At 47.8% G+C, this 22,690-nt stretch overlaps 1 protein-coding gene across 1 annotated transcript; it reads right to left on the bottom strand.

The window, feature by feature from the left end:
• Positions 1-1,868: 1,868 nt before the first annotated feature.
• On the bottom strand, positions 1,869-17,715 carry LOC141730795 (fatty acyl-CoA hydrolase precursor, medium chain-like). The gene is made up of 14 exons (XM_074551055.1): positions 17,595-17,715; positions 16,169-16,361; positions 15,360-15,504; positions 14,777-14,910; positions 14,287-14,440; positions 13,310-13,411; positions 12,375-12,479; positions 12,190-12,243; positions 11,583-11,723; positions 11,412-11,498; positions 3,751-3,898; positions 3,434-3,565; positions 3,033-3,105; positions 1,869-2,614 (listed from the first exon to the last, which is right to left on the bottom strand). Exons 1-14 carry the CDS (start codon positions 17,665-17,667, stop codon positions 2,440-2,442), a joined length of 1,716 nt encoding a protein of 571 aa, XP_074407156.1. The 5' UTR covers positions 17,668-17,715; the 3' UTR covers positions 1,869-2,439.
• Between the last annotated feature and the right edge of the window lie 4,975 nt (positions 17,716-22,690).

Genomic DNA, 22,690 nt, shown 5'->3' with positions numbered 1-22,690 from the left:
GGTTTGAGCCTCACAGAGCCCAGCTCCTGAGCAGTGATGTGCCGGCAGCCCAAGAGGGAAGGTGATCAGTGAAGATCCCTGTCTGTAAACCCAGGGACTCCAATGCCACAGAGCTGCTGGAGCTGGGAGCACACTCCACCTGCTCACAGCTTCCTTTCTCCCAAGCAGCTCGAGGGAGGCACAAACAGCTCTGTTAACTTCCCATGGGGCTGAGATCATCGGAACATGTCCAGCCCCAAACCTTAACAAGGCAATGCTGCTGACCAGGAATTTGTGTTTCTAACAGCTGCACATCACTTAGAGCTTGTTGGCTGCTCTCTTTCACTGATTAAGTCTCCCACCTGGTGATCAGGTTTGCAAGTTACAAATTATCAAACTGCAAAGAACACCCTATCTTAATAAAAATTTGCATATTTCACACTCAGCAACAAGATGATCTGAGAAGAGAGACTGGCACAGAACAAACATAGTTACTCACCACCTTGAAAAGGCAATTATAGTAATTATGGATATATAATAAACTTAAAAAAAAAAGATTAATGCTTTTTTTGACAGAATGTGAAAAACAGAACAGCAGCAGTTCTGTAATTCTTGCTGAATGGTATCAGTAAATATACTGCTGAGAATTTCTTCAACTATTGGTGCAGCTGGGAATGTGAACCAAGTGACCATGAAAACTAAAGCAAAGAGATAAAATGAGGCTTGGGACATAAGGTAAGGATCTGCAGTTTAAATGTGGCCTATTCACTGTGGCCCTGGTATTATTCCTTTCTCAGCTGTTTGACCGTGTGTACCAGTCTTTATTTTTGGGGTTTAAAATCCACAGATGGACAGAACACTTCCTCTCACACAGCCAGAAACTTCTTTGTAATCATGTATGCCTAATGTGTGCCTCCCTTCTACCCAGGAGTTGTACTGGTGACTCTGCATTCCCAAAGACACAGGATTCCTTCTGTCTTGTTAGGATAATGATTTTTGTGAATGTGCAGGGACAGACATTGATTCAACAAACACACCACTAATGGACATAAAGGCTGTGCCAGAGCAAAACAAGGGAAGGGGTAAGAAATGTGTGACACAACTGGCAGCATGGTTGCTGCAATTAGCTGTTACTGATTGCCACAACTGGAGTTTTTCACAAGTTATGGAAAATGCAGAAAAGGGGGTGGCCAGGTAGTGCAGATGACACTGCTTGAGATCCACAGGTGTGCAAAAGCAAGTGAAGCCAGGGGTGAGGAGGAAGAAGAAGACACCTACAAAGGGTCAAGAGCTGCAGCAGGAGCTTGGGCTGTCCCTGTGAGAGCCCCCAGGTGCTGTGGGATGTGGGAGTTGGGCACCAGTGCAGGGGGAGTTGGAGTAGGGCTGTTTGTTTGTTTGTGGCCATGAGGAGAGCTCTCCTGGCTTCCTGCATTCCCACATTGTCCCTTTGTGTCCTGCTTGCCATGTAAGTTGGCAAAAAAGGCACTTCCCTCCCGGTGTGCCCTGAGCCCATCCCCAGCTGGGGGAGCTGGGGGTGCACACTCTGGATGTAAGCAGATCTCCTCTCTGGTGCTGCTGAGCCAACAAGGTGCAGGGAGCACCACCAGCCTTTGCTCCCCCTCTGCCTCTGTGGGCGTCTGTCCTGCCAGCACTGCGTCCTCCTGCAGCCCCTGCAGCTGGCATTTGCCAGAAAGGGGTGAAGGACACACAGTCACAGCTCAGAAGAGGCTGTGGAAGAGCCTTAAACCTCAGGTCCTGCACAGACACCTGCAAAGATTCATACCTGACACCATTTGGGTGGAAGAAAGAACCTGGGCACGTTTCTGGCTTCTTGCGTGTGCCTTGACCTCGGAATGAGCCTCCATCAGTTAAGTGAAAGAAAAGGAAGCTCCAAAAAATCAAAGCACCATTTATTTAGAACAATTCACAAAGCAATAGAACAGGTAGAGATTTTCTGTCCTCTTTTGTGAGATGTCAAGCTCACCTCACAGACTTTGTTTGATGGATGCTCTGCTGCCTACAAGCTGTTTCCAGTTAAAGAAAGCAGAAAGAGTCTCTAGGAAGGACAACTGACCATGCCCTTCTGAAAGAAGAAGGGAATAAGCATATAAAATCATCTGACATTTACAGTATATTCTATATATATATTTTCTTACAGATTTCAGTTCATTTGCCCATTCCCACCTCAGTATTCACTTTTGATATGCACTGAGTAGGTACCATGGTCTGTCTGGACCCTGACAGATTGTGGGGGTTGGTTTTTTCTGGTTGCTTCATTAAATAGTGATTTTCAGTCTGACAAACATTCTGAATGGCCCTTGTTGCTCTCCTTTCACTGTGATTAGGACAGCAGATTACACAACAGTGAGTTAGAAGGTGATTATTACTCTGCATGCTGACAAACTCATTTTGTTTTACTTGCCTTTGGTTATTAAAAGCAAACTGTGCCCCCCACAGATCTTATAAATCTGTGTGTTTTCTCCTTCCAGTCTGACTTTGTTTCATGAGCTGTGCCCAAAACTCCATTCTGTGTTCTTTCAGTTTCTCTGCTGCCTTTTGCTCCAGGTCTATTCCCAGGTATTTTTCCTCCAGGTCATACTGAGGCCAATGGACCAAGCCCTCCCCGTTGGGATTTCTGGAAATAACAGAAGGAAAAGTTAGCTCTCCATTTGCCAATCCGTTGCTGTCTGACTGCTCAGGTTCAGAGCATTTCAGAAAACCAGCAGGTGAGCCCAGCTGATGTGATTCTGGTACCTGAATAAATGAACAGTATTTTATGAAAGTGCTCATCAGTAGAACAGCAGAAGTGTAAAAGTTGCCATTACTTTTAGATCTAAAACTCCATTGCTGATGGAGTAACTGCCCTTAGATTTTTTTCTTCCTCATGTCTGCAGGTACTTTTAAAGGACCTTTAAGACGAGAAATTGCTTCAATATTTCTCCTATATTCTGTCAAATTTCAGTAAGCACCATATAAGTACTGCTTCAGGCAGGTAAGTATGTTCTGGGCAGCACAGACTGAACTTGAGCTTTAATTAGCACTGTAATTCTCACCCATTTTTAGCAAAGTTGGTCCAGTATCTCATCACAGTTCTGCTAAGTTCATTTTCTTCTTTTGTAGCACCTCCTGCAAAGGGAGAGATGAAAGGGCCACATTAGAAAGTAACTAATGAGTATCTGTATCATTGCAACACTTCTCCTCGTTGCCATGAGCTGTTGGAGGTTTTTCTAGCAGAGAGCTGCAGATGAATGATGTAATGCAAAGTATCTGCTACTGAAGACAGAAGATGTTTATGCTCATAATAATACTTATAACATATATATGGTATGCTAATACTAAGTATAATGTCTATAATGCTCATAAAGAGAGAAATTTTATTCTAAAGCCATGCAGTAATTGAAATGAGAAGTAATGAGGGTCTAAAAGGAAGATGGAGGAAATATGGGTACATCACCAGCTAAGAATGGCTTTCCAAAGACAAAGGCAATCTCAGCTCCATGATCTGCTTTTACAAACTCTGGTACCAAACCTTCCACGGAACTCGGCCGATGTTGGAATTCATAAAAGAAGACTGGGTTGCCAGCATCTAGAGGAGACAGAAAAGTGCTGGTTTGAGAGCTGAAAATACTGCTCCAGAGATGATAAATATTCATGAATACCAGTTTTGGTTACGTGAGAACACTACCAGTTCTCTGCATAGTGAAAAGTGGTGCACACTGTCCACACCACCCCCAGACAGAACTGTACAGCTGTTCTGAAGCTGCTGGGTACCTCTGTGGGATCTGGCCACTTGCACAGATGAGATGACAAAGTAGACATCTCCCATTGCATCCAGGAGGCCATCTCGGACCTGGGCAGGGCTTTCTGCATCCCCCATGTACTCCTTGTACACTGTGTCAACAACTTCAGATGTAAGGCCCTGAAACAGCAATGAAAAGTATTATAATGATGATGAATATTGTAAGGAGCAACAGCAGTGGGTGAGTGTGGCCTCTGCACATCCCTGGCTCATCCTCACCAAGAGCTTTCAGAGAAAATCCCCAGCTGTGTCAGAGTGTGGCTCAGAGCTCAGAGTGGAGTTACACAGCTGTGGATACAGGTGGTCTTGGGGACAAGAGGGATGCAAGATCAAAGGATCAACCACCTTTAGATAAGCAGCAGTCAGTGATGCTGACTGTTCTCTCTTCTGTGCAAACACCTTCACAAGAGCACAGAAATCCTGCTGGATTTCATCAAATCCATTGATTGTTGTCCATGACCATAATTTCTCCTGTTCAGAACAAGCCTGGGCTCTGCATTTCCAAGTTCATGGTGAATCTTTGTGTCATTGAATGATCCTTGCAAGTACTGGCCCTGCTTCTAGAGTCCTTAATTCTTACCTCATAATCTGTACTTTTCTATGGAGTAGCTTCAGGAGAGCACAAAGGCACCACAAAGCCAAGAGATTTGTAAATTACAGGGAAGCAAAACCTCGAGAAACCTGAAGGAAGGTGTCAGTGCACCCCAAACCTCTTGGGCTTTCCTTTCAGTGCCCAGCTACTGCTTTAGGAGGTTGTGTCCCATAGGTCTCCTGCCAGACCTGCTGCTGCTCTGCATGTCTTGCATGACCTGGGGGGATCTACAATGTCCAAGCGACCTTGTTTAGGTACTGCATCACTCCTGGATTCCCACAGAACTCCTTTTGAAGCAGAGGGGCATTTAGGCTGGTGTCCTGGTTTAGGACAAATTAGGGGAAATCTCCAAGAGGGAGCCCCCCAGAACAAAACAAACCTCCAACCACCCCTCCCCCAACACCGGGTTCGGGAAGGAATTCCTCGGAGGAGCAAAGTGGAAAACAAAACCTATTTATTTACAAGTAACAAAAGAACACTCCCCAACACAAGAAAAGAAAAAGGGACCAGACTGTGTTGTGGAGGGCGCCGAATCTTCTCTAGCAGGCTTCGGGTGTCCTGGAGCTTGCAGGTCAGAATCCGGAGCCGGTCCAGTAACTTCAGGGGAGGGTAAGAAAGAGAGAGAGAGAACAAAAGAAAAAGGAAAAAAAAAAAAAAAAAAAACAGCGCAAAAGCAAGCAAGCAAGCAAGCAAGCAAGCAAGCAGCAGCTAGCAAAAGCCAAGCAGCCAAAACCAAAAGCCAAAAAGTGCCTGGTCACACCCCCCCCCCCCCTCCTCCTCTCTTCCCCATCCCGCCACAGCCAGACTGCCGGGGGGGGGGGGTGGGGGAAAAGGCACAGCTGCCAGACATAACACACGATATTGGGATAAAGGCTGTCACCCCACGACAGTCCACCCCTTATCCCATATCGTGAACATACAATAAAGAAACATTCATTTCACTTACTCACACCTTTTGACACTTACGCATTCCTCTCATCTTACTTGCTCAAACCTTTGACACTTACAGTTTCCTTCTGTCTCACATTCAACAAACAATGACAGTCATATATGAGTCTCATCCCACAATCAGGTCTCCCTGAGGTACACACCGTGTTGTTCCATCTTTCTGCATTATCCACCATGTATTACCTGGTCCTTGAGCAAAGACAATCCCACGGATGGGTTTGTCTGTACTCGAGGCAGGGTTGATCCATACTGTCTTTCCCAACAAACCTCTGACATGGGCCACTGGGGCTTTATCCCCATCTACTATATTAAGGAGCTCAGACTGAGCAGGACCCGCTCGGTTGGTGGAACCTCGAGTGTTAACTAACCAGGTAGCCTTTGCCAAATGCTGCTCCCAGTTTTTTAAAGACCCCCCTCCCAATGCCTTTAAGGTGGTTTTTAACAATCCATTGTACATTTCCACCTTCCCTGCAGCTGGTGCATGATAGGGGATATGGTATACCCACTCGATGCCATGTTCCCTAGCCCAAGTATTAATAAGATTGTTTTTAAAATGAGTTCCATTATCCGACTCAATTCTTTCGGGAGTACCGTGCCTCCAAAGGACCTGCTTCTCAAGGCCCAAGATAGTGTTACGGGCTGTAGCATGGGACACAGGGTAGGTTTCCAACCATCCTGTGGTGGCTTCTACCATGGTTAGTACATGGCGCTTGCCCTGGCGTGTCTGGGGCAGTGTGATGTAATCAATCTGCCAGGCCTCCCCGTATTTGTACTTAGACCACCGCCCCCCATACCAGAGGGGCTTCAGTTGCTTGGCCTGCTTAATGGCAGCGCATGTCTCACAGTCACGAATAACCTGAGAGATACTGTCCATGGTTAGATCCACCCCTCGGTCTCGTGCCCGCTTATAGGTGGCATCTCTACCCTGGTGGCCTGAGGCATCGTGGGCCCATCGTGCTAAGAATAACTCTCCCTTATGCTCCCAGTCGAGATCTATCTTCAACTCCCCTATCTTTGCAGCCTGATGTACTTGCTGGTTGTTTTGCTGCTCTTCATTAGCTCTACTTCTGGGGACATGGGCATCTACATGGCGAACCTTCACAGGTAACTTCTCTAACCGAGTAGCGATATCCTTCCACTCTTCCGCAGCCCAAATTGGTTTTCCTCTGCGCTGCCAGTTGGCCTCTTCCCATCTCTTCAGCCATCCCCATAGAGCGTTGGCTGCCATCCAAGAATCGGTATACAAATAGAGCCTTGGCCACCTCTCTCTCTCTGCAATACCTAGGGCCAGTTGAATAGCTTTGATTTCAGCAAATTGACTGGATTCACCCTCTCCTTCAGTAGCCTCTGCAACCCGTCGAGTGGGACTCCATACAGCTGCTTTCCACCTCCGTTTCATCCCTATGACACGACAAGAACCATCAGTGAATAGGGCGTAACGTGTTTCTTCTACTGGCAACTGATTGTATGGCGGAGCTTCCTCAACCCGGGTCACTGGCTCTTGCTCCTCATCTGCGACACTAAAGCTTTCACCTTCGGGCCAATTTGTAATTATTTCTAGAATCCCAGGGCGATTTAACTTCCCAATCCGAGCGCGCTGCGTAATGAGGGCAATCCACTTACTCCAAGTAGCACTGGTGGCATGGTGGGTAGAGGGAACCTTTCCTCTGAACATCCATCCCAGCACCGGTAGTCGGGGTGCCAGAAGGAGTTGTGCCTCTGTACCAATCACCTCTGAGGCGGCTTGGACTCCTTCATAGGCGGCCAAGATTTCCTTTTCTGTTGGAGTATAGTTATCTTCAGACCCCCTGTAGCTCCGACTCCAAAATCCCAATGGTCGGCCTCAGGTCTCGCCAGGTAGCTTTTGCCAAAGGCTCCAGGACAGACCATGGCTCCCGGCTGCAGAGTAGAGCACATTCTTCACATCTGGTCCTGTCCTGACTGGACCAAGGGCTACAGCATGAGCGATCTCCTGCTTGATCTGGACAAAAGCTTGCTGCTGCTCAGGGCCCCAATGGAAGTCGTTCTTCTTGCGGGTAACCAGATAAAGGGGTCTCACAATCTGACTATACTCAGGGATGTGCATCCTCCAGAAACCTATAGCACCTAAGAAAGCCTGTGTCTCCTTCTTATCAGTTGGTGGGGACATAGCAGTGATTTTGTTAATAACATCCGCAGGAATCTGACGCCGTCCATCTTGCCACTTCACCCCCAAGAACTGAATTTCTCGGGCAGGTCCCTTGACTTTGCTCTTCTTAATGGCAAATCCGGCGTCCAGGAGAATATGAATTATCTTCTCTCCTTTCTCGAACACTTCTATTGCCGTGTTCCCCCAAACAATGATATCGTCAATATATTGTAAATGTTCTGGAGCCTCACCCTCTTCTAGTGCAGCCTGGATCAGTCCATGACAGATGGTAGGACTGTGTTTCCACCCCTGGGGCAATCGGTTCCAGGTGTACTGCACTCCCCTCCATGTAAAAGCAAACTGAGGCCTGCATTCTACTGCCAGAGGGATGGAGAAAAACGCGTTAGCTATATCAATGGTCGCGTACCACTTTGCTGCCTTGGACTCCAGCTCGTACTGCAGTTCCAGTATGTCCGGTACAGCCGCACTCAGTGGTGGAGTCACTTCATTCAAGGCACGATAGTCCACAGTCAATCTCCACTCTCCGTCAGATTTTCGCACGGGCCAGATAGGGCTGTTAAAGGGTGAGTGGGTTTTACTGACCACCCCTTGGCTCTCCAGCTCTCGAATCATCTTGTGGATGGGGATCACAGCATCTCGATTCGTCCGGTACTGCCTGCGGTGCACTGTTGAGGTGGCAACTGGCACTCGCTGCTCCTCTACCTTCAAAAGTCCTACTGCATATGGGTCCTCTGATAGTCCAGGCAAGGTATTCAATTGTTTAATACCCTCTATCTCAACTGAAGCTATTCCAAAAGCCCACCTAAATCCCTTAGGATCTTTGTAATAGCCATTCCGGAGAAAGTCTATGCCCAAAATACACGGAGCCTCTGGACCAGTCACAATTGGATGTTCCTGCCACTCCTTCCCAGTCAAGCTCACCTCAGCTTCCAACAACGTCAACTGTTGTGATCCCCCCGTCACTCCAGCGATGGAAACAGGTTCTGTCCCCACGTGTTCCGATGGCATTAAGGTACATTGTGATCCAGTGTCAACCAATGCTTCATAGTCTTGTGGCTCTGATGTGCCAGGCCATCTGATCCACACCTTCCAAAAAACCCGGTTCTCCCGTGCCTCTTCCTGGCTGGAGGCAGGGCCCCTCTAAGCCAGATTGTCCTTCTTTCCTTGGGCATATGCCTTGGAAGTTCCTTCAAGGGGATCGGACATGTCATCGTCATCGTCATACTTAACATCTCGGCTACGAGCGACCGGAGCTGCTATCTTTTTGGTTATACTTTCTCTTCTCTTCAAATCACGCACCCGTTGTGCCAAAGCAGCGGTGGGTTTTCCATCCCATCTTCTCATGTCTTCTCCAGACTCACGCAGGAAAAACCATAACTCAGCCCGTGGGATGTACCTTCTCTCCCCATCAAAGGAGCGCCGGCGTTGGACACCAGGGCTTCTAATTTGTACAGCTGAGATTTCAATAAGGTCCTCCTTAATCTCTTCCCGGAGTTTCTTATGATTCTCCTCTATTTTGTCTTCTAGTTTCTGCAGTCGGGTTTCCACTGCTGCAATTCTGGCATGAGTTGGGCCATGCACAGCATCTGCGTACGCTCGAAGCTTCTTTGCCATATCGAGCACAGTCTCATATGTATCATCTCGCTTCATTATTGCTAGGGCGGAAGCGTATTCAGGTGGCCCAAGTCGCACAAGTTTCCTCCACATTATCGGAGTGCATGGTACCAGGTCCGGATTCCTAGTTGTTGTGTCATCTGAGAAAACGAGCTCTGCAACCGCCATCTCTCTCAGGCGTTGGATCCCCTGTTCTATGGTCTTCCACCGTGTCTGCTGCATATAGAGATCATCCGTACACAGGTACCGTTCTGCTACGCTTCTTAGGACCCGTTCCCAGAGGCTGTGAGGGTTAGCCCCCCTCATCACACCTTGATCGATGGCAGGATCATGTGACAGGGATCCCAAATGCCTCACTTCAGTACCATCCAAAATCGTAACCTCCCCTGCAGCATCCCAAAGGCGGACTAACCAACTAATAATAGATTCGTCAGGTTGTCGGCTGTAATCCTTTCTTAGGCCTCTGAGGTCCTTCAGAGAAAAGGAGTCAATATTGGCTCCAGATTCTGTGCCCCTTGATGTGGCCTCTGATTTTGGTGAGGGTCCTTCTTCTGCATCATCGTCATCATCCTCCACCTTCCGATCGGTCTTGCCTTTACACTTTCCACCTCTTGTATTAGCTGCAACAGCCATGGTTTGGGGCCTATTGTCTGATTCAGCTGCTAGCCTGGAGCCTGGGATGTTAGCTGCAGCCTGGGTCACTGGGATAGTAACCAACTTATCTCCCTGTTCCCTTTCTGCTATCTGCTGCTCCACAGTATCTAGCAGAGTACGGTAAACAAACGCCAAGGCCCAGCTCACTGCAGTAATCCTTTCTTCCTTAGTATTACATGGCACTTCTCCCTCAAATACTTTGCCACCTCGACTGGATTCTGAATTTGATCAGATGGAAAGTCCCAGTCTATAGGATCAGAAAATTCCTTTAAAGTCTGGCCCATATATTCCCATTTCCCACTCCAGTCAAGATTTTTCCTGCTTTGTTTTACTCCTGAATTAGGAGTCTCTCTAACCCCTCTAGAAATCTCAGCTTTCATTTTATATACACTCCAGACAGTATAGACAAGGCTTAATAAATTAAATGCCAGAAAGATGGTTTCTTTCAAACTCAGGGGAAAGTCAGTATTTTCTAATAGAGATGTCAACAATTTGTAGGAGAAGAAGGAAGACAAAGGCTGAAAAGCCCCTTCCTCTTCTTCTCCCCAAACAAACTGAGTACACAGCCATGACAACAATCCATACATTCCTGAAATAAAGTCCAGCACTGTTATCCGACACATCATCACACATAAGGCCAGCACAATGATTATTCTGGTTAGTGCCCCCCGCTTACAAAAGCTACTTATTAGGGACAACATCAGAGCTATTTTGGGGTAAGGAAATAACCCTAGGGACCACAAAGGTATTAAAACTTCAAAAGCCCCTAGGGACCAGAAAAACCGGCAAGCTTCCACTCCAAATGACATTATGAATCACCAATATGCCCACAAAACAACCAAAACCAAAATATTATTGTTATAGGTTTTTTTTCCACTGTTTTTGGCCTCCGGTTTTCCCGGCCAATGCACCAATAAATTTATTGTCCTGGTTTAGGACAAATTAGGGGAAATCTCCAAGAGGGAGCCCCCCAGAACAAAACAAACCTCCAACCACCCCTCCCCCAACACCGGGTTCGGGAAGGAATTCCTCGGAGGAGCAAAGTGGAAAACAAAACCTATTTATTTACAAGTAACAAAAGAACACTCCCCAACACAAGAAAAGAAAAAGGGACCAGACTGTGTTGTGGAGGGCGCCGAATCTTCTCTAGCAGGCTTCGGGTGTCCTGGAGCTTGCAGGTCAGAATCCGGAGCCGGTCCAGTAACTTCAGGGGAGGGTAAGAAAGAGAGAGAGAGAACAAAAGAAAAAGGAAAAAAAAAAAAAAAAACAGCGCAAAAGCAAAAAGCAAGCAAGCAAGCAAGCAAGCAGCAGCTAGCAAAAGCCAAGCAGCCAAAACCAAAAGCCAAAAAGTGCCTGGTCACACCCCCCCCCCCCTCCTCCTCTCTTCCCCATCCCGCCACAGCCAGACTGCCGGGGGGGGTGGGGTGGGGGAAAAGGCACAGCTGCCAGACATAACACACGATATTGGGATAAAGGCTGTCACCCCACGACAGCTGGGAATGCAGAGAGTATTTCCAGTGACTGGAGGTTACAGGAGTGCAGCACCTGTGTGCCTGTTTCTGCCCCAATTCAGGGAGCTGTCCAGCACAATGGCATTCCCCTGTGTCCCTCCAGGGGTAAAACCAGGCAGACCAGCCAAGCAGCAGCACTGGGTTATTCTGAAACTGGTCTCTTACCTTAATGAATAGTGCTAAGTTGCTCTGTAAAATTTGACGTGCAACACCTTTATCCAGACCATCCACAAAAGGAGGATATTTGAATGCCTGCGTGATATGGAGAATCATGCTGAGTTCAAAATCTTCTACTCACAAAATGATGTTTAAATATCAATATATTTAGTTCCTTACCATAGGCATTACCCATCCAAATTCACAGTTATTTACTCCTATGATGTATGGGACTCCATTGATTGATTTTTCAGAGAGTAATTCCCTGGGACTCTTTGGAAAAAATACACCATCTACACATGCACTGATGAAATAGGAATCCTGAAGAAAAAGCGAAAAAAGAAACCTTCATTAGTGCATCCATTTTGCTACCTAAGCATGTTCAGATTTTTACTGCAGTTCCAAAGAGAAGCCAAGTGAAAATACAAAACATAATGGCATCCAAGCCATCTTAACATTTTCTCTGACTGCTTTTTTGCACTCGGTAGAAGACTGTGAAGATTAACATTATATTTCGAATATTTCTGAAGCAGAAGTCATTATATAGAATTCACATATTAGTTAATTATGGCCATGGATGTGTGGAACAGTGGGGAAAAACCACATCTGTATTGAAGTTTGAAAGGCACATAATCAATGAGATAGGAACTTGTAAGTAGGACATAATATGTGATTTGATTTTCAGGTTCTCCAGAATCATCTGTGCCATTTTCTTTTCCTTGCCCTGGTTGAGCATGACAGCAAGCCACAGGTAGCTCCAAGTGCATGCAGAATGAATGGCAGGAACCTGTTTGCAGTTTTCAGGTGAGGAGTCATTGCAGATCTGCAGTGCTGTCATGTCCTGAAAAAGTCAAGAATGCCAGATTTTACATCCACTTCAGGTTCTCCTAATATTACATCCCACCAAGGGTATTCTTTGGGATGACAAAGTCTGAGGTGTCATTTAAATGCAAGAAGAATTATTTCACCTACCATTTTCTGTGTTATCTGTAGTATTTCTTCTTCAGTTTTTCCTCTCAAGCATTCAACCATTGCAGCTGAACTGGATTTTTCACAGCCAGAGACAGCAGCAATTTTCTGCAAGCAGTGAGAACAAACACTTTTGGACACATTTCCTCTGTCTGGCTCTACGAGACACCAAGTGCAGCAGGAGCAGCCAAAGCTCCTGCACAAAGGATGCTGGAGCCTGGCTTGTCCCAGCTCCTGAGGGAGGGCACTGGAAGCCCTCACAATCCTTCACACCACGGGCTGGGCAGGAGGGGAAAACCTCTGCCTCCAGGTTTTCTTGATACAGAAATATTCTGAGAAAATGCTGGTAAATAACAGCCTGGGCTGAGAAGGCTGGGTGACATAAAGGAGTTAGAGAATAAACCATCTGCAAGGCAACAGAGAGCACATTCTGCCACTCTTGGTGATGTCTTTTTGGCTGGAGCAAGAGCTGCCATTAGAGACAGCTGTCTCTTTGATGTGCCAGCTTCCAGGTTCTGGAAATTGTTCTTTGCATTTGAAGAGAAAAGAAAGGATGAAGCCAGAGTTCTCAAAGTAAAAAAAAACTGAATAAAGTTTTGTGTATTTGTAGACTACAGGCATCAAACAGAAGGGGAAGAGAAGAGTATTCAGAGTCTGATACTGTTTTCCTGCCAAACAGTACAAGTTCAGGTTTTTTGAAGACACTACATGTTACAATATTCCTTGACTTTACTTTTTTCACTCATTGGGGGTATTTTGGGTGTTTGAAAAGCAACACATCATTAAACATGTACTATTTGCACAAAGAAATACTGCCTTTAAAGACTGCCTTCACCCACAAGAAATGTGAATTCACATGATTCAATACTTTGGACTGAACAGTTTAAGATCTGCACATCTATCTGGAAAAGGGAATTAAAATTACCACAAATACCCACCTGTGCATCCTCCTTAGGCTGGTCAGTGAACAGGCCCAGGGCTGCAGTGCCACTCTCTGAAATGGCCTTGTGGAACAAGCCCTTGGCCAGGGGAGATAAGACCTGTGAGAAAGCAAGGACAAGCATGACAAGCAGTGTGTTCTCCCCTGGGATTTTGGGTTTCAGTATCAGCAGGGGCCATTGGGGGCATTTGGAAAGCCCATGTGCTAAGAGTGTCCCTGTGCAGCCTCTGGCCACAGCCCAGCTGTGCAAAGTGCTTTGGCAGCGCTGGCAGGGATGGGGAGCTCAGGGCCTTTCCCTCCCCTGCCCTTTGCTCCCAGGGCCTCCCAGCAGCACCTGCAGGGCAGGTACAGATGGGATGTGCCCAAGGCAGGCTGGCTCTGCTGCAGAAGGGCAGGAAAGAGCTTTTGGCAACGGGAAGCAGGGATGTGCATGCCAGGTACAAGGAAGCGTGGCTGGGCTGTGTGAGCTGTACCAAAGTGGGAGCGACTGGAGAAGGAGAGAGTCACAGCCAATGTGCTCCGTGTTGGAGTGAAGATTTTACACAATCACAGGGTCACAAACTGCTGGGATTGCACCAGCTGCCAGAACTATTCACCTCAATCACTTTGCACAAGTGGCTGTCAAAGCAAACAGAAATTGGGCAAGAGTCCACAACTCCTCCTAAAGGACTTTTCTCATGAGATTAGACTTTGATGGTTTTTGACATTGAAAAAAACACCGCAAACTAATGAGAACTTAATTCAACAGATGAGTAATAACATTCTGTTACTTAACCACAATATATGAGTATGAAAATGACAAATTATTATCATTAAAAATCTGTGTTTTTCTGCTTTGTTGTGTTATCAAAGACCCAGGTGATGTGTCACTGTAACCCCGTCCCTTTTCTCTCACTGACTTCCCATGCAAATACTGAAAATGGATGGAGGGGTTTTCCCCCAAGTAATTACAATTCATGATTACTGGGAACTTACAAGAGCAGAAACACTGATTCCTCCTGCAGATTCTCCAAAGATAGTGACAGATCCTGGATCTCCTCCAAAATGCATGATATTTTCCTGAATCCAGCGAAGAGCCGCCACTTGGTCTAAATATCCCCAGTTACCCCGGGCATGTTCATCACCAGTGCTGCAGGGACAGAACAGATTTGTTCAAGTGCTCAATGCAAGCCAAGAGGCAGAGGAAAATAACAATCTGTGGTGTGAGAAGTCATCTGCCATTCTCTACAGAGAACTTCCCTCCAGGACTGACAAATGGATGGCTCGGGCATCCCTGAGATTGGAGCAGCAGCCCCACAAGAACAGACCTGGAAGCTGCCTTGGCACTGGAAATTGTCCCCAGTGCTGCAGGTGCAGTTCAGAAATGTTTCTTTGCATAAGCAAGTCTTCTGCACTTCTCTTTACAAAGGCTTTGCACACATCCTTTTGGAAATCACTTGGGAAAAACTGACATCAACCAACTTACCTAAAATATCCAGCAATACCGAGTCTGTACTGAATTGTTACAACCACCACATTGTCAAATGCTGCAAATACTGAGCCATCATATGATGAAGCTGCTCCAAAAACTAATGCACCTCCATGGATCCATACTAGGACCTGGAAAAAGAAACACAGGATCAACCCAGCTCAGGTAAGAGCCCCTAGTGAGAAAAACTAGATGTAGACCATGATACAACATTGTCAGCTATTTCACTCCTATTCTGTTAGAATACATTTCACAAATTGCAGAAATCATTCAAATCTGAGGCCTGCAGGGCCACAAACTGGCACTGCTTTTGTTAAATGTTTACACTGTGTCAGTGCCCTGTGACTTTGGACTGATCCTTTGGATTAAATCAAGCACTGCTTAGCTAAATGGCAATACAATTTAACTTGTAAAGTAGGATTTTGTGTCTCTTTAATTCCAGCTAGTATTTGCTGGGACAAAGCATGTAAGTTGTTCATCACTGCAAAAGTGCCCCTGCATGTCTGCTTATGGCAGAGGTTGAAGTTTTCTGTCAGATAATTTTGCTGAAGGATTATAAGGTTATAAGGATTTTGCTTACAGGCAGCTTCTCCTTTTCTCCTGTCGAAACAGGTGTGTAGACATTTAGGTACAAGCAATCCTCAGACACTTGCAGAGCAACTTTCTCTTTTCTGTTGGTTACCATATTTGATACAAACTGTCCTTTTACTGGGTCCTGTAGACACCTGAATGGATGCAAAAGTAACAGGCAAGAGAATTCCCTAAATCCTGAAAGCTGTGAAGAGAAACTGTTTTGTACTTCCACAACAAAGTGCCAACCAGAAACAGATATCCAGCACACGTTTAGATTGGTATGTGAAGTACATATGAAAATATAAATGAATTATTTGAAGTCTCCAATAGCTTTTTACTTTGCAATGGTAGATATTGGACTTGAGATGCTAAACAAGAACAGTACGAAAACTCAAGGGAGTGAGACATTTACAAGGTAGATTGGAATTGCTGTGCATTTCCTATGTGCCCTTTTAAGCACTTGACTCAGCAGTTTCCCGCTAACATTGTGTTCCACCATTTCCTCAGCTCCCTTCTGTCCCTGCTCCAAAGGTTTCCAGTGATTGGTAAGGGATGGCCAAGAGCTCCTGAGGCAGAGCATTGTCTGTAAGTGCTGCTCCATCTCAGCTCTCTCTGATGCCTGTCAGAGAGCAGCTGCTGGCACAGAGAGCAGCTCCCAGAGTGTCTTTGGAAATGCATCCACTGGGACAGCTGCAGGTGCAGCGAGGGGGCACCAAGGAATTTGTCTTCATGGATGGCCCTGTGAGCACATCAGAGTCCTGGAAGTGCCCAGAGTTTAACATCATGACAGGGTGAGTGGTTTGGTCATGGCCTTACATTGGTGGGTAGGAAGTGGCATCTCTGACACCTTCCCATGGCTCAGGTGGCTGTGGTTCAGAAAACCTCAGTGATCCAACGGGAGGCTTAGCAAAAGGAAGTCCCAAAAAGACATTTACAGTCCTCTCAGCTGTGTCCACGTGGAATTGGTACCCTCGGACTCTCCCGTATTTGGTCTCTGCTTCTGGTTGTTCTGTGGGACAGCAGCACAGAATCACATCACTGCTCTGGTTGTAAGTAATTGCTAGATTTGCTACTTAAATGTACACCTTTAGTGCACTTGGACAAGTAGTTTTTGTACATAAAGCTTCCTCAAACTCTCATCAGCTTTAATAGTACACTATCTTAATGTGCTATTATATTTTACTCTTTTATTTTACTAATTTGATTACTGGTGTTTACTCATTTAAATTTGTTTCATTTAAATTTTAATTTTAATTTTTTAAAATTTAATTTTAAATGTATTCTGAGAAATTTGCATTATACCTTTATTAAATCAGTAGAGCTGACATTATTTCAGCCTTCATTTTGATTGGCGTCAATATCCATCTCCTTCAGGTATATAATGTGTATTGCCTTACCAAACACACATTAGTGGTTGCATAGAGGTCTTACTATTATTTTTTTTGCCCGGGGTTGTTAGATAAAAAAACATTTTAACCTCATGTGGGAAAGTTCTTACATCAAATACCGATGTGGTACTGTGGCTTCTCAGCCTCAGACGGCAAGATTTTGGGACATGGATTTGACTTTTCTTATTGTAAAGAAGGCAAGTAAAACAAATGACTGAAAGCAGATTAAAAACTGAAATGAATTTTTTATTACTGCAGCTCAATTTGTGTGCCCAGCTCAGCTCAGGGTCTGTGCCCATCTCTGCTCAATGTTTGTACCTGGCTCAGCTCAGGGATTGTGTCCAGATCAGCCCAGGGTTGTGCCCATCCCTGCCCAGGGTTGTGCCAATCCCTGCCAAGGGTTTGAGCCCATCCCTGCCCAGGGTTTGTGCCCATCCCAGCCCAGGGTTTGAGCCCATCCATGCCCAGGGTTTGTGCCCACCCCTGCCCAGGGTTTGTGTCCATCTCTGCTCAATGTTTGTACCTGGCTCAGCTCAGGGATTGTGTCCAGATCAGCCCAGGGTTGTGCCCATCCCTGCCAAGGGTTTGAGCCCATCCCTGCCCAGGCTTTGTGCCCATCCCAGCCCAGGGTTGTGCCCATCCCAGCCCAGGGTTTGTGCCAATCCGTGCCCAGGGTTTGTGTCTATATCAGCCCAGGGTTTGTGCCCATCCCAGCCCATTGTTTGTGCACATCCCAGCCCAGGGTTTGTGCCCATCCCTGCCCAGGGTTTGTGCCCTGCTCTCGGCTGGCCCCGGAGGCAGCTGCAGGTGCCCTCTCTCCTGCAGCTGCCCCGGGCCGTATCCCCGGTGTTTACCTGCGGCCACCAGCGCCGCGGCCCCGAGGCAGAGGATCCAGGCCAGCAGTGCCGCGTCCCTCGCAGCTGCCATGGTGCCACTGGCCCCCAGCCCGCGGGCCGGGCCTTTATAGGCTGGGCCTGGGCCGCCTTACGCAAGGCAAACCCGGCTGAGGCGTGGCAGCGCTCGGGCTGCGAGCCAGGCCGGCACTGCCGGGCCCGGCCCGGGAGCCCTCCTGCCCGCGGGGCTCCCGCTGCCTCCCCAGCGCTCCTTTGCCACGGCAGTGCCGGAATCCTGGGCACCGCGGCCTCTAAGCGCTTTGCAAACGGCCCGGCATTGCCGGGAGCGCTGTCCTGCTGCTGTAGCACCTCCGGCTGCGGCCGCGGGGGAGGCTTTGCTCAGCCTGCCCCGCACACACCTGCGGGGCACCTCGGCTCTGCTCGCTCACATTCACTGCCCTTGGGACTGAGATCTGCGGCTGGGAAACACAGCCTGGCCAGCACCAAACCACAGCCCTGCAGGTGTACTTTCACCGAAGTAAACGTGGGGTCATTTTTATTCTCCAAAAAGCATTTTCCTGACAAAACCACCAATACAAGAAAATCCCTGGCTTTTTCCTGCAGGATGCAGGAGACAACTCACTCTTTTCTGTGTGTTCAGGGATGTTTGGAGTTGTGTTGCAATACAGTCACAAGCAGAAAGAAATCAGGTTTGTCAAGTGGGAGCAATATTAAAGTGTGGTATTTGGGTGGTAACTATATATCTAATGCCTCTGGAAAATCCAGAGGATTTACTTTGAATTATTTTCACATGTATAACTGAAGGATGATATGAAAAAGAGAGAACAGAATAGCTGAGTAGAGATTTTCTGCTCACATTAACTAAGAGGTTCTGTTGGTTTTATGCAGGTATTAGGCTCTGCCTTTTTGTTTTAACTCTGACTCAGTAGCTCTTGCCCCAGAAAGGCAGTTTTGCAATTTCTAATTATGAGTTCTCCGTTTTCAGAAAGAGCATTTCAAAGAATCAGCTGGTCTGATGACAAAAGGGTTTGGGTTGGAAGAAACTTCCAAGCTGTACTTATGCCACCTGTGCCATGGGCAGGGACACCTCCCTGTCCAAGCTGGCCTTGGGCACTGCCAGGGATGGGGCAGCCAGAGCTGCTCTGGGCAGCTGTGGGTGCCAGAGCCTCAGCACCTTCAGAGGGGGAAATCTCTTCTGTGCATCTGATTTAAACCTTCCTCAGTTGGTTTGAAGCCATTCCATTCCCCCTTGTCCTGTTGCTACATGCCCTTGGCCAATGCCCCTCTCCATTTTCCTTGGAGGCTGCCTGGGGCTCCTGCAAGGGGCTCTGAGGAGTGCCCAGAGCCTTCTCCTGTCCAGCTGAACAGCCCAGCTCTCTCAGCCTGTCTCCACAAAAGAGGGGCTCCATTTCTCCAGATCCAGTCCTGCTCACACCTCTCTTTACAGCTCAGTTGCTTACAAGAGCCACAGTCTTCAAATGAGCTCAGCACATCTCTTTTGCTCCTGTTAGTGCTGAGTGCTGTGGCTCTGCTTGTGCACTTTACTCCAAATGCTCCTTGTGCACTTTACTCCAAACCCTGTGTATGTGCACAGGTGTGATTTACAGTGCCTGGAGATAAACCCTACCCAGCTTTAACCGGGCTGCTTGCAGGGCAAACTGGTGGCAGGCACTGTAGGTGACCCCAAGCAGCGCTGGCTGTGTCTGCAGCCTGTGCTGGGTTTGTGGTGGCTCCTGAGCCCTGCCCCAGTGCCCTGCCAGGCTGTGCTGGGTGCAGCTCCTGAGGCTGAGGGCACGGCCAGTGCTCACTGTGCCCTGCCAGATGGGCAGTGGTGTGAGTCTCAGCTGCTGAGAGAACTATGAGGACTGTAAACTCACCTTAAATTATAGTAAATACACTGAAAAATATGTACCTGCTACGAGAAAATTCCTGTTAGAGGTTGCAAGTGAACATTTTGCTTCTAGTTCTTTGGGTTCTGATGAGTACTAACAGTGTTTTCAACTTTCACATGGGACTCAAATCCAGCAGATATCTGCTGTATTCCAGTAAAACTCTCTTCCTCTAATGACTTCTCAAACCTTCTTGTGCTTCTTAAATTATGATGTTATTTTTTTCAATTTTGAATCAAGCATAATTAAAGTTCTACAATTTTGTTATGGTCAACAAAAATCAACAGGACCCCCACTGCTGAAACGTCTTCTCTGCAGATTCTGCACTTGACAGCAGCTTTAGCTACAAACAAATCCAATGTTGTCCCCAATCCAGGCACAAGAGGCCAGAAGTCCTCACAGTAACCCATTAGTTAAATATTTTACTAAGAAAATATTTTCAGGAACCGTGCTCAACAAGTGTTTTTCAGGCAACCTTTACTAAACCTTCAGGTGTCTTTCCATCAGCCAAAGTCCCCTAAAAAAGTTAAACTCCTAAAAATGCAACAGAAATGCAAGAGAAGCTTTAGGTCTGTAAAGGAAAAAGCATGGAATGTCATGATCTAAAGTCCTGCCATGTGGCACAGATCTTGTTTCAGGGATTAACCACCCACTGCTCCTCCTGGAGCCCATGAACACTGCTCAGTCCCTGAGAAACAGCTGAGCTGAAAGCACCTTGGAGTAACTGCAGCTTTGGCAGCACTGGGTGCACTGCACAGCACCCCAATGGTTCCTAAAGGAGCTTCCAGACAATTGTCACCAGTCAGGTTTAGTGAGAGTGCCATTGAGATTCTCAGCCAGCATACAGGAAAGCACACAGTTCCTTCAGTTTCACCATGAACTGCAGACCTCACCTTTCTGACATCATCTGCTCCAAATCAAGGCACTCTCTCTGCTGATACTCCTTCAGTAGCTTATCTGCATGATCCGTATCAAGGAAACCCATGTAACCTTCCTCATCCACAACGTTGATGTAGAAGGGCTGGAACACAGGAGCTGAAGCAGCCATTGCCATCACCATGTCCTCACTGGTTGCAGGAGGTGTGTCCTGTGGAGGGTGAGAATCTTGGTAGAGTTGAAGCAGGGGTTGGCAGGGTGGCTGTGGGGCTCTGCTGAGCTATGTGGGGTAGCTGGGGTGTTGGTGTTGCTTTGCCTGGTGCTGGTAAATTTTTTAGTTTGCCTCTTCAGTGCCCATGCTCAGGAGCTGCTGGTTTCCCACGGGGCTTGGTGAGAGGGTGTCCTGCTCTTGGCCAGTGAGTGATGGTGTGCCATGTGGTCAGCACCATTTTTTGGGCAGGTTTGTTTGTTACAGTCCCCATGGTATAACACTCCTGCATGATTTTCCCTCTGCCCTTTGCTTGGTGGGCCCCCTGCAAGGGCTCTTCCCACGCTCTGGAAACTTACAATTGGCATTTGGAAACGTAGAAAGTCTCTGAGAGGCTGTGGCAGTGGCAGGGTCACGGAAGGCTGTTGGCAGCAAGGCATCTGTGGTGTGTCACAGCGTGTGCCAAGCAGCCACGCGGTGCTGCCCTGCCAGGTGCCACGCTGCAGACTGCAGGGGACACTGCTCTGCGCTCGAGGTGCACGGGGGCAGCTAAGGGCGCACAGGTGAAGGAGGGGAGAAGGAATTTGGAGGGTAATTAGTGCAAAGCTTTATTAGCAGCCATGAAGTTCCCCCAGCCTCAGGGGTTACAACTCCAAAAAGCCCCGAGACAAGAGGAGCAGTATCTTTTATTCAGGGCTGGTACCAAAGGAGGGGTTTACCTACCCTCCAATAGAGGATCAAGGGAGAGGAAACTGGGAGACAATTGACAACTAGAACAACCTTTCATGAAACTTAGTGGGAGCCATCCCTGATCCTTGACCAATCACTCCATGTCCTTCATGGAAGCTTCAAGATATGGGGGCAGAGAACCGAGTGACAGCCAAGGCACTGGGGAGGGGATTTGAGGATAAACAAGGGAGTTTCCAGTGGAATGGGCGAAGCGGGGATAGCATTGTCATTGGCAAATGGAAGGTAACTTAGGGTGCAAGTACAAACCAGGGAGAAATCAGGAATGACCCAAATAACACAACGCAACAGTGGTACCCTCATGGTGTTCTGCAGGGGGACGATGATCCCTTGTGTCTCTGGAATGCTTTGACTCTGGCAGGGGTGGTGCTGAGGGAAGAGTGGTCCCACTTCAAGATATGACAACTGTAGGAGCTCCTGGTGATGTAATTCCCAGATCCATCCATGGAGGCAGGGCCAGGGGCAAGGCCACACTTGCAGTGATGCTGGCTTGGGGGCTGGCCCTGCCCCCCGATGTAGGCTGGATTGAGGGGGTAGGTACGTTCCCCCAAGGGAGGCATGGCCATGCTCCATGGAGTGTGGAATTATCTTTGGGGCCAGGCCACCTGGCCTCAAGAGGAGGCAATCCTGGTGTGCATGGGGTCACAGGGGTGCTAACCTGGCAGCGTGGGTCAGTGCCAGAGCGGCTGCTGCGTGCTCTGGCCGCACAAAGAGGGCGGCATGCTCGGCGTGCTGTTGCCTAGACCGGCAATGCAGCCCTGCACAGCCAGAGAGCGACTCAGCTCGGCACAGCAGTCCTGAGTGGGCACCGTGGCTGTGCTTGCCTCTGCTCCAGGCTGAATTGCACAGTCGAGCATTGCACCTGGCCAGGCTCCGGCTGCTGCCTTGGCACGGGCAGTGTGTGGGGTTCCCCTGTCTGCCGGACCCCGCCAGGGCCGCACCACCGGCCAGGGCACTGCCTGTGCACGCTGACGTATTGGCTCCGTGCGGGCTCTCGCCGACCGCCGGGATTCAGCTGTGCCTCCGGCCCTCGCCACGCCTCTGGGATGTTGTGTAATCTGTTGTAATCATATTGTTGTATATTATATTTCTAGGGTCTCATACGTTCTCTCTTGGCGTTTTCTTACAACAGCTCTTCACAGCAGTGTTGTTGTTCGGGGCTCCTCTACAACTCTCCCTGTATGCCACACCCCCTTTTATCCCAGCTACCTCCACGGGCCACAGCTGCTGCCCAATCAAGGACATCACAGCTGCAGCCCATTTACAATAACTAGAATCAGGGCAGGGTCCCTTATACGATACAGAGATCTTTTACTGCCATACATATATTTTACTCAGGCCCCTATATTTCCCCTTTTTCTCTTAACACATTTTTT

The sequence above is a fragment of the Zonotrichia albicollis genome, chromosome 13 (assembly GCF_047830755.1).
Source record: "Zonotrichia albicollis isolate bZonAlb1 chromosome 13, bZonAlb1.hap1, whole genome shotgun sequence".
In the NCBI taxonomy this organism is placed as follows: Eukaryota; Metazoa; Chordata; class Aves; order Passeriformes; family Passerellidae; genus Zonotrichia; species Zonotrichia albicollis.
Note: the sequence above shows the minus strand (reverse complement) of the source record. Positions and strands in the feature narration are given on the sequence as shown.